The following is a 12,734-nucleotide window of genomic DNA, read 5'->3' on the forward strand; positions in this document are numbered from 1 at the left end:
AAGAATTTGATAGAGAAAAAAGGCAACGGAAAAAAGAGCGCCAAGCGTCCCACAGGTGGGACGGTGACAGTTAAGGGGTTAAACTAGATGTCATTAAGATTTGTAGAAATACAATATTTATCATGACCTAATGTTATATGGCTAGTTGTATAACCCCTCATACATTAATGGATACATAATTGCTTTCATATCTGATGGCATTCGTGCCACAAAAGATTTACTCACAAGAGTTTATTGGTCTCACATGTTTAAAATTTATAATCACAGTCTTCCATTGCACAATATATACAAAAATATCTGATTAAAAAATACTTTCATGGAAAAACTTTACATTTATATACACAGCACCAAACTTCAATATAAACTATTTGGGTTATAAATCTCCAAAAAAAAAAAAAAAGTCCTCGTGCAGTGGAGTCTGTTATCTGAAGACAAGCCAAAACACGCCTGTTAGTGAGATAAAAGTCCCTGAAAGAGTGATTTTACAGCCTCCTGAGCCCTGAAGATGCACCGGACAGTTAGTGTACGGCTCCAAACATGCTGCGTAAGCCATTGCATGGGCCACATAATTCTGTTCTTTGACTCCGTGAAAGAGATGAGCCATCGGGCCTTTTGCATAGATAGCTACATCTTCCCCTCCATGTGTCTCTGATTCCAAAGGAACGGCAGCTTGTTGCATGTACTCTTCATCATCTACAAATAGAGTTAGATATGATATTAGTATTTGACAGCAATATGTGAAAAGGCGCAGGTAGTAAATGATGTCCATACTTACAATAATCCACTTCTGAAACATTTCCTCTTGTTCCATTCACATGAGCGTATCCAGGTCCATTAGCATACAAGATACTAGTGTATGGAAGACTATCCTCAGCCTTCTTGGGTGCCAGACCTGAAATAAATAAATAAATAAATATCACTGGAACAACAGCTGATTGGTTCAAATATACGCTAGTGCTTGCTGTAGCAGTTTGCAGTGTGTTTCAGAAACCCTCCACCTTCCCAGCTCCACCTGTCTAGATTTGCTATGGCGTGAGTGTTTCAAAAACCTCCACTTCCCCAGCTCCACCTGTCTAGATCTGCTATGGCGTGAGTGTTTGAGAAACCGACCACCTCCCCAGCTCCACCTGTCTAGATCTGCTATGGAGTGAGTGTTTCAGAAACCCTCCACCTCCCCAGCTCCACCTGTCTAGATCTGCTATGGAGTGAGTGTTTCACAAACCTCCACTTCCCCAGCTCCACCTGTCTAGATCTGCTATGGCGTGAGTGTTTCACAAACCTCCACCTCCCCAGCTCCACCTGTCTAGATCTACTATGGAGTGAGTGTTTCAGAAACCCTCCACCTCCCCAGCTCCACCTGTCTAGATCTGCTATGGAGTGTTTCAAAAACCTCCACTTCCCCAGCTCCACCTGTCTAGATCTGCTATGGCGAGAGTGTTTCAGAAACCCTTCACCTCCCCAGCTCCACCTGTCTAGATCTGCTATGGAGTGTTTCACAAACCTCCACCTCCCCAGCTCCACCTGTCTAGATCTGCTATGGAGTGAGCATTTTAGAAACCCTCCACCTCCCCAGCTCCACCTGTCTAGATCTGCTATGGAGTGAGCGTTTCAGAAACTCTCCACATCCCCTGCTCCACCTGTGTAGATCTGCTATAGTGTGAGTGTTTCAGAAACTTCCACCTCCCCAGCTCCACCTGTCTAGATCTCCTATGGAGTGTTTCAGAAACCCTCCACCTTCCCAGCTCCACCTGTCTAGATTTGCTATGGCGTGAGTGTTTCAAAAACCTCCACTTCCCCAGCTCCACCTGTCTAGATCTGCTATGGCGTGAGTGTTTGAGAAACCGACCACCTCCCCAGCTCCACCTGTCTAGATCTGCTATGGAGTGAGTGTTTCAGAAACCCTCCACCTCCCCAGCTCCACCTGTCTAGATCTGCTATGGCGTGAGTGTTTCACAAACCTCCACCTCCCCAGCTCCACCTGTCTAGATCTACTATGGAGTGAGTGTTTCAGAAACCCTCCACCTCCCCAGCTCCACCTGTCTAGATCTGCTATGGAGTGTTTCAAAAACCTCCACTTCCCCAGCTCCACCTGTCTAGATCTGCTATGGCGAGAGTGTTTCAGAAACCCTTCACCTCCCCAGCTCCACCTGTCTAGATCTGCTATGGAGTGTTTCACAAACCTCCACCTCCCCAGCTCCACCTGTCTAGATCTGCTATGGAGTGAGCATTTTAGAAACCCTCCACCTCCCCAGCTCCACCTGTCTAGATCTGCTATGGAGTGAGCGTTTCAGAAACTCTCCACATCCCCTGCTCCACCTGTGTAGATCTGCTATAGTGTGAGTGTTTCAGAAACTTCCACCTCCCCAGCTCCACCTGTCTAGATCTCCTATGGAGTGTTTCAGAAACCCTCCACCTCCCCAGCTCCACCTGTCTAGATCTGCTATGGAGTGTTTCAGAAACCCTCCACCTCCCCAGCTCCACCTGTCTAAATCTGCTATAGTGTAAGCGTTTCACAACCCTCCACCTCCCCAACTCCACCTGTCTAGATCTGCTATGGAGTGTTTCAGAAACCCTCACCTCCCCAGCTCCACCTGTCTAAATCTGCTACAGTGTAAGCGTTTCACAAACCTCCACCTCCCCAGCTCCACCTGTCTAGATCTGCTATGGAGTGACTGTTTCTGAAACCCTCCACCTCCCCAGCTCCACCTGTCTAGATCTGCTATGGAGTGTTTCAGAAACCCTCCACCTCCCCAGCTCCACCTGTCTAAATCTGCTATAGTGTAAGCGTTTCACAAACCTCCACCTCCCCAGCTCCACCTGTCTAGATCTGCTATGGAGTGTTTCAGAAACCCTCCACCTCCCAAGCTCCACCTGTCTAGATCTGCTATGGAGTGTTTCACAAACCTCCACCTCCCCAGCTCCACCTGTCTAGATCTGCTATGGAGTCAGTGTTTCAGAAACCCTCCACCTCCCCAGCTCCAACTGTCTAGACCTGCTATGGAGTGTTTCAGAAACCCTCCACCTCCCCAGCTCCACCTGTCTAGATCTGCTATGGCGTGAATGTTTCAGAAACCTCCACCTCCCCAGCTCCACTGTATATCATATATGGGTTTAATTTTATATATGTGGATGTACCAAAAATAGGGTTCCCTCGTGGGGTATTTCCACCAAAAGTGAAAACATGGGAATGATCAGCAGTGACAACAGTGAGAGTTTCCGATTCACTGGTCAACTCAGACGCTCTCTGGATTGCCCGGTCAAACATGATGGTTTCAGTCAGAGCAAGCTTGGCAACCCCATCATGGTGCCCATGGTCTATTCTACCTCGTATAAACACAAAGAAAGATGTTTTATACTATGAGCAGATTATCATTAAACAGTAAACAGTACACAGTAATGCTGGAGTAAATGCTAAATACTCATCTTCCACAAAGAGAAAAAACCCTTTAGGATTCTTCCTGAGGATCTGAATGGCTTTCTCTGTCATGTCCACGATAGAGGGGTCCCGAGTGCGATTCCTGAACACTTCAAACCTCATGTCTTTGGGTTCAAACAGACCTGAATGAGAAATGTGAATGAGAATGTCATACCGGCAGTACAATGTCAGTAAATTAAAATGGAAACATTGTAAACTGGCCTTACCCATCAGGGAGTCTGTTGTTTTAGCATTCACCGCATTAAGCTGCTCTTTGTTCCAGACATACTGGGCATTCCTTCCCTAATAAAGAAAAAATAGATAATCAGGTAAAACTGAAGCAGTGGTTTACAAACACAATTAATGCCGCAATAAATGTATTCTTTTTTCGAGGTACCTTACGAGCATTCAGCCAGACGTCAATGAGGTTCTTTTTGTCTTTGCGATCCCCTTTGCGAGAGGATGAAGAGGGGTATTCTGGATCAGGGGTTCCCTTGGGTGTCATGTACATGCGGCCGCCGCCAAGAATTACCTACAATGGAGACACCTATTTAGAAAAATTGTTTCTTGATGATAGCTCATCCAAAAATGAACATTACCCCATGATTTACTGTCAATAAAATCAGAGTCATAGAAAAAAATGACCTGGCTCTTCCAAGCTTTATAATGGCAGTGAATGGTTGTTGAAATTTTGAAGCCCAAAAAAACTGCATCCATCTATCATAAAAAGTACTCCATATGGCTTCGGAGGTTAATAAAGGCCTTCTGAAGCGAATTGATGTATTTGTGTAAGATAAATATCTATATTTAAAATTTATTTATTTTTATAATTTAGGTAACGTTTAGACTCAAAAGTTTTAAAATGGAAAGCTGTGTATGCATTTTGACTGTTTATTGACATAACAAAAGCGTTTTTGAAGCTTGAAAGTGCAAATGTTTGAAAATCGATTTCAAAGTTTAATTTTTTGAAACTGATATTTTCGGCTGCATAAATTGTTAATCTCTGAAAATGGTTGTGTCATTCACATGTGTATTATGTTTTCAGTCTATAGGCATGTACACAGACGCGTAGTGTTTCTTTACAAAGTTACATCGCCATCTACAGGCCTGGCATGAATAACGCACAATTTTTAGTCGTTTTAGCAAATTAAGTTCGTTTTTGTTGTCAGTACATGAAGCTTTTCAAAAACTTCAATTTTTAGTACATTGTTGTTGTGGAAATGTACCCTCAATGCCAAGGTAATAAAACTCTCAGTATTGTGTAGTAAATCTATATTCAAAAATGAAAGTATTAAAAACTTTGCCAAAATTTGCAATGTTAACATCTGTGGAAATTCATCATCATAGTCAACCCAAGCTCATTGGAAGTATGTGCCTCTACATACATTTCTGCTACACTGTAATTGCGCACTCTACTGCACGTTTTGCAGCAGTTTCAAAGTGAAATGTCCATAGAGTGGAGCTAAAACACACATGACAATAATATGTGACAATAAGTGCATGACCAGCTAAGGTTCATCATAAACCAGCTAAGGACCAGCATAAACTATCTTAGGACCAGCATAAACCATTTTAGGACCAGCCTAAACCAGCTAAAGCCAGCATCAGAACATACCTAACCAGCATTTTTTTTCCAACAGGGATTAATGCCCATATCAACCTTATTTAGCGATAGTGTAAGCAATACATTTGGATTTGTCAACGCAAAAAGTTGGTTTATGCTGGTCCTTAGCTGGTTTAAGATGGTCCTAAACTGGTTTGTGCTGGTCCTTAACTGGATTGTGCTGGTCCTAAAATAGTTTAAGATGGTCCTTAGCTCATTTGAGATAGTCCTAAACTGGTTAATGCTGGTCCTAAAATGGTTTATGCTGGTTCAAGATGGTTTATGTTGGTCCTTAGCTGGTTTAAGATGGTCCTAAACTGGTTTATGCTGGTCCTAAAATGGTTTATGCTGGTTCTAAGAGAGTTTATGCTGGTCCTTAGCTGGTTTAAGATGTTCCTAAACTGGTTAATGCTGGTCCTAGGATGGTTTATGCTGGTCCTTAGCTGGTTTAAGATGGTCCTAAACTGGTTAATACTGGTCCTAGGATGGTTTATATGGGTTCTAAAATGGTTTATGCTGGTCTTTAGCTGGTTTAAAATGGTTCTAAACTGGTTTATGCTGGTCTTGAATTGGTTTATTCTGGTCCTAAAATACTTTATTCTGGTCCTAAAATAGTTTATGCTGGTCCTTAGCTGGATTAAGATGGTCCTAAACTGGTTAATGCTGGTCCTAGGATGGTTTATGCTGGTCCTAAAATGGTTTATTCTAGTCCTAAAATAGTTTATGCTGGTCCTTAGCTGGTTTAAAATGGTCCTAAACTGGTTTATTTTGGACCTAAAATAGTTTATGCTGGTCTTTAGCTGGTTTAAAATGGTCCTAAACTGGTTTATTCTTGTCCTAAAACAGTTTATTCTGGTCCTAAACTCGTTAATGCTGGACCTACGATGGTTTATGCTGGTCCTAAAATGGTTTATGCTGGTTCTGAGTTTATGCTGGACCTTAGCTGGTTTAAGATGGTCCTAAACTGGTTTATTTTGGACCAAAAATAGTTTATACTGGTCTTTAGCTGGTTTAAAATGGTCCTAAACTGGTTTATTCTTGTCCTAAAACAGTTTATTCTGGTCCTAAACTCGTTAATGCTGGACCTACGATGGTTTATGCTGGTCCTAAAATGGTTTATGCTGGTTCTGAGTTTATGCTGGTCCTTAGCTGGTTTAGGATGTTCATAAACTGGTTAATACTGGTCCTAGGATGGTTTATACTGGTTCTAAGATGGTTTAAGATGGTCCTAAACTGGTTAATACTGGTCCTAGGATGGTTTATACTGGTCCTAAAATGGTTTATACTGGTCCTAAAATACTTTATTCTGGTCCTAAAATGGTTTATGCTGGTCTTTAGCTGGATTAAGATAGTCCCAAACTGGTTAATGCTGGTCCTAAAATGGTTTATGCTGGTTCTAAGGTAGTTTATGCTGGTCCTTAGCTGGTCCTAAACTGGTTAATGCTGGTCCTAGGATGGTTTATGCTGGTCCTTAGCTGGTTTATTCAGGTCCTAAAATAGTTTATGCTGGTCCTTATCTGGATTAAGATGTTCCTAAACTGGTTTATGCTGGTCCTAAACTGGTTTATTCAGGTCCTAAAATAGTTTATGCTGGTCCTTAGCTGGATTAAGATGGTCCTAAACTGGTTAATGCTGGTCCTATGATGGTTTATGCTGGTTCTTAGCTGGTTTATTCTAGTTCTAAAATAGTTTATGCTGGTCCTTAGCTGGTTTAAGATGGTCCTAAACTGGTTTATTTTGGACCTAAAATAGTTTATGCTGGTCTTTAGCTAGTTTAAAATGTCCTAAACTGGTTTATTCTTGTCCTAAAACAGTTTATTCTGGTCCTAAACTCGTTAATGCTGGACCTACGATGGTTTATGCTGGTCCTAAAATGGTTTATGCTGGTTCTGAGTTTATGCTGGTCCTTATCTGGTTTAGGATGTTCATAAACTGGTTAATACTGGTCCTAGGATGGTTTATACTGGTTCTAAGATGGTTTAAGATGGTCCTAAACTGGTTAATACTGGTCCTAGGATGGTTTATACTGGTCCTAAAATGGTTTATACTGGTCCTAAAATACTTTATTCTGGTCCTAAAATGGTTTATGCTGGTCCTTAGTTGGATTAAGATAGTCCCAAACTGGTTTATGCTGGTTCTAAGGTAGTTTATGCTGGTCCTTAGCTGGTCCTAAACTGGTTAATGCTGGTCCTAGGATGGTTTATGCTGGTCCTTAGCTGGTCCTAAACTGGTTAATGCTGGTCCTAGGATGGTTTATGCTGGTCCTTAGCTGGTTTAAGATGTTCCTAAACTGGTTTATGCTGGTCCTAAACTGGTTTATTCAGGTCCTAAAATAGTTTATGCTGGTCCTTATCTGGATTAAGATGTTCCTAAACTGGTTTATGCTGGTCCTAAACTGGTTTATTCAGGTCCTAAAATAGTTTATGCTGGTCCTTAGCTGGTTTAAGATGTTCCTAAACTGGTTTATGCTGGTCCTAAACTGGTTTATTCAGGTCCTAAAATAGTTTATGCTGGTCCTTAGCTGGTTTAAAATGGTCCTAAACTGGTTAATGCTGGTCCTAGGATGGTTTATGCTGGTTCTTAACGGGTTTATTCTAGTCCTAAAATAGTTTATGCTGGTCCTTAGCTGGTTTAAAATGGTCCTAAACTGGTTTATGCTGGTCCTAAACTGGTTTATTCAGGTCCTAAAATAGTTTATGCTGGGCCTTAGCTGGTTTAAGATAGTCCCAAACTGGTTAATGCTGGTCCTAAAATGGTTTATGCTGGTTCTAATGTAGTTTATGCTGGTCCTTAGCTGGTCCTAAACTGGTTAATGCTGGTCCTAGGATGGTTTATGCTGGTCCTAAAATGGTTTATACTGGTCCTAAAATGGTTTATGCTGGTCCTAGGATGGTTTATGCTGGTCCTAAACTGGTTAATACTGGTCCTAGGATGGTTTATACTGGTCCTAAAATGGTTTATACTGGTCCTAAAATACTTTATTCTGGTCCTAAAATGGTTAATGCTGGTCCTAGGATGGTTTATGCTGGTCCTAAAATGGTTTATACTGGTCCTAAAATACTTTATTCTGGTCCTAAAATGGTTTGTGCTGGTCCTAAACTGGTTAATGCTGGTCCTAGGATGGTTTATGCTGGTCCTAAACTGGTTAATACTGGTCCTAGGATGGTTTATACTGGTCCTAAAATGGTTTATACTGGTCCTAAAATACTTTATTCTGGTCCTAAAATGGTTTATGCTGGTCCTAAAATGGTTTATGCTGGTCCTTAGTTGGATTAAGATAGTCCCAAACTGGTTAATGCTGGTCCTAAAATGGTTTATGCTGGTCCTTAGTTGGATTAAGATAGTCCCAAACTGGTTAATGCTGGTCCTAAAATGGTTTATGCTGGTTCTAATGTAGTTTATGCTGGTCCTTAGCTGGTCCTAAACTGGTTAATGCTGGTCCTAGGATGGTTTATGCTGGTCCTTAGCTGGTTTAAGATGTTCCTAAACTGGTTTATGCTGGTCCTAAACTGGTTATTCAGGTCCTAAAATAGTTTATGCTGGTCCTTAGCTGGTCTAAAATGGTCCTAAACTGGTTAATGCTGGTCCTAGGATGGTTTATGCTGGTTCTTAGCGGGTTTATTCTAGTCCTAAAATAGTTTATGCTGGTCCTTAGCTGGTTTAAAATGGTCCTAAACTGGTTTATGCTGGTCCTAAACTGGTTTATTCAGGTCCTAAAATAGTTTATGCTGGGCCTTAGCTGGTTTAAGATGGTCCTAAATTGGTTAATGCTGGTCCTAGGATGGTTTAAGCTGGTCCTAAAATGGTTTATGCTGGTTCTGAGATAGATTATGCTGGTGCAAGGTGCAAAAAAGGTGCAAAACTGTGGCAATACTGAACTGGCAAATAACATGTGCAGCACACCATCTCAAACTGTTATGTTTGATCTAATGGCATCAAAGTGTATGGGTTATGGCTCACATCAATGTCAGTGTTGGTCACCAGCTGCGTGGCGATATCGGTGCAGCCCTGCCGTCGGGCCGCGGAGGGCACGTCTGCATCGCTGTACCAGCTGCGGCTCACGGAGTGGGCGTACGCTCCAGCAGGTGATGCATGCTGGACTCTGGTGGTGGTCACAATACCAACAGACTTTCCTACATATACACAAAGAAACACACATCATCACATTTATCCTTCATTAATTAAAGTGACAGTTAACCAAAAAAATTTAAATTCCAAAATTTTCCAAACTTTTGTGCTCAACAGAAGAAACAAACTCATACATGTTTGGAACAATTTGAGGGTGAGTAAATAATGACGGAACTTTAATTTTTGAGTGAACTGTCCCTTTAAGATCAACGACTGCAACAGAAATAATTGGTTGGATGTGTGCAAGTGTGATGATGAGTCAAAATCAAAAATACCTTGTGCTTTGGCACGGTGTAACACTGAGAAAACCTCATTGCCAAATGTGGTGTTGCACTCATAGGCCACGGCTTTAGCGCTCAAACCCACCGTCTTGGCATTAGCCTTCACACCGCAGTGGTACGCAGTAGCCGTGCTAGCACTGTCCGCCACCTGCCTGTCAACGCTGTATGTCTGTTTGGAAACACAACCACTCAATATATTAAATACTGATAGATTATAAGTAGATAAACAGTTTTCTTACACCCTAATCTGATTTGTGCTCCTATAGTGATTAAAGGCATGCCGTGTGGAGACACCTCACATGTGTAATCAGCATTCTCTTGTCCTCATGTTTTCCAGGATCAGAGGTTGCAGTGATATCTAAACTTATCTGGAATGCATAATCTGCAGTCAAACGATAACTTGTCCTATCTTAAACTGTGCCTGTGGCACTATCAAAACAATACGAAAGCCCATTTCTGCCGCTGAAGAAAAAATGATATAAAAAGATAATACTTCGGGGAAGAAAAAAGTCGAATTGTGACAATAAGTATGAGAGTTAAAATTATGACAGGAAGTAGAAAGTATGATAAACAAGCAAATTATTACAAACTTAGTTTAATTAAGAAAAAACAGAAGAAATTAAACAATAAAATTAATAACAAGAAGTCGAATCAATATTACGGCAAGCATTAGAAATTATTATTTAAAAAAGTTAAATGTATAACATAAATGTATGTATAAAAGTCAAATTTATGACAAAAAGTAGAAATTCTGTTTTAAAAAATCTAATTATAACAAAAATGTAAAAGTATGTGAGTCAAAATTATCACGAAAATTAGACATTATGATAAAAAGAAAAAATAGTCATAATTTCTAGATTTTTTTCTTAATTATGATTAAAAAAAGTAAACGTATAACAAAAAGTCAAACGTATGAGTCAAAATTATGACAAAAAGTAGAAATTATGATTAAAAAATGTCAAATTATTACAAAAAGAAAAAAAAAATATGATAAAAGTAAAATTATAACAAAAAAAGTCAAATTATGAAAAAAATTCAAAAGAATGAGTAAAAATTATGACAGCAAGTCAAAATATGATAAACAAAAGTACAATTATAACAAAAAATCAAAGGTATGACAAAAAGTAAAAATTATGATAAAAAGTAGAACTTATGATTTAAAAAATAAAATAATAACAAAAAGTCAAATTATGACATAGAAAGTAGAAAATACACAAAAACTATAAATTATAACTTAAAAACAACTGACAGCATGACAAAAATGTATTTCATAATTGACATCCCATAATTTAGTTTTTTATCACATAATTAGAACGTGTTTGCTTGTTTATTTCATTGCATGCATTTTTATTTTATTTATTTGTTGATTGATTGTTTGTGTTTGAAAAAAAAATCCATAAAACAAAGCACTGATCAGCCTGATGCAGAAACATTAGCTTAACCAATAAAAATATATTACAAAAAAATAAATCAATGAAAATCCTAAATATTTCATTAGACTAAAATTGTACTATACTTTACAATAATAATAATAATAATAATAATAATAATAATAATAATACTTTCAAGAATTACTTTTTTTTTCACTTCAAGCTTTAAAAAAGGAGTCAACCCCCAACAATTCTATTAAATAAATCTGTATTATAATAATATCTTTATAAAACAGTGATGTATAACAACAATGATGTGCAGTTGGAAAGTAAACAGGTTTTCTTGATTACTTTAAAGCCATTGCTCTACGCCTTTTGCATTCAGTTCAGTAAAAAACCTTGGATGGAAAATATGGAACATTAAAAATCTAATCTGAAGACAAGCAGCTGTTATTATCCATGCAGAAGACACACACACCCCATTGGCATTTGGTTGGCAACCAAGACATTCCTTCATAAATTGCACAATAAAATTGATATGAATTATCGTGAGTTATTGAAGAGGGTGGGTAAAGAGTAGTATCAGACCTTTGACAAGGCGACGTAGGGAAATCTGTCCATGGCCAAAACAGTCTCCTCCCCAGACTGTCCTTCCATCTGACCTCGCAGGATACGGGCGGCTGAAACTGTAGACACTCCCATCCCTGAAAGACCCACAGACCCACAATATATCACAGCCTGACCCACAACCCAAACCACTCATCAACTCCACCGTCAAAAATACGGTGTTACGCATTACAGAATTACTAAATACATCTGACTGCAATCTGTTACACTTACTGATAATACATTTGTAATTAGGTTGACTTGAGAAAGCCAACTTACTGAAATGCTATTTAAACTTACTTAAAATGTTCAATCTATCTATAGCAACTCGAATCAAGCTAGGAACATGCTAATCACACTAGAACCATGTTAAAAACTGGCTGATTTTCTAGAACATGCTAGAAACATGTTAACTTACTAAAAACATGCTATAAACTAACTGATTTGTAAAAACTTGCTTATTTGTTAAAAACATGCTAGAAATATGCTAATTTGCTATACACATGCTAGAAGTTTGTTGATTTTCTAAAAACATGTTAACTTGCTAATTTGTTAAAAACATGCCAGAAACATGCTAATTTGCTATGCACATGCTGGAAACTTGCTGATTTGCTAGAAGCATGCTAATTTGCCAGAAACATGCTAGGAAATTGCTGATTTGCTAGACGCATGCTAGAAACTTGCTAATTTTCTAGAAACGTTACAAACTTGCTTATTTTTTAGAAACATGCTAGTAACTTGCTAATCATGCTAAAACTATGACAGCAACATACCAGCAACTTGCAAATCATGCTACAAACATGCTAGCAGTTTGCTAATAATGCTAAAAACATTCTAGCAACATGCTAGTGGTTTGCTAATCAAGTTAGAAACATGCTAACAACGTGTTAATAATGCTAGAAATATGCTAACAATGTATGTTGCTATTATAGTTTTAGCATGATTAGCAAGTTGCTAGCATTTTTCTAGCATGACTAACAAGTTGCTAGTATGTTGCTATTATAATTTTAGCATGATTAGCAAGTTGCTAGCATTTTTCTAGCATGACTAACAAGTTGCTAGTATGTTGCTATTATAATTTTAGCATGCTAGAAACATGTTAGCGACTTACTAATCATGCTAGAACCATGCTAACCACTTGCTAAACATGCTGATTGATAAATAAAGTAGCCTAATATGAAATAAAGTAAATGAAACAGTCATGGATCAGGAATATCCAACTGCATCATTTTGCACCTAGGGATGTGCCCTAATAATGAATTCATATTAAAAAACTAGAAAACTAGAAACTGCAATGTTATAAACATCAGTAAAAAACAATTAAGTGTGAT

The 12,734-nt window shown here is 38.9% G+C and overlaps 1 protein-coding gene across 1 annotated transcript; it reads right to left on the reverse strand.

Annotated features, from left to right (window-relative positions):
• Positions 1-288: 288 nt before the first annotated feature.
• Positions 289-11,499, reverse strand: LOC141338659 (intestinal-type alkaline phosphatase-like). Its single transcript, XM_073844260.1, has 9 exons — positions 11,386-11,499; positions 9,422-9,596; positions 8,979-9,151; positions 3,813-3,947; positions 3,643-3,718; positions 3,424-3,558; positions 3,136-3,327; positions 776-892; positions 289-693 (listed from the first exon to the last, which is right to left on the reverse strand). Exons 1-9 carry the CDS (start codon positions 11,497-11,499, stop codon positions 422-424), a joined length of 1,389 nt encoding a protein of 462 aa, XP_073700361.1. The 3' UTR covers positions 289-421.
• Positions 11,500-12,734: the final 1,235 nt, after the last annotated feature.

This window comes from Garra rufa, chromosome 7 (assembly GCF_049309525.1).
Source record: "Garra rufa chromosome 7, GarRuf1.0, whole genome shotgun sequence".
In the NCBI taxonomy this organism is placed as follows: Eukaryota; Metazoa; Chordata; class Actinopteri; order Cypriniformes; family Cyprinidae; genus Garra; species Garra rufa.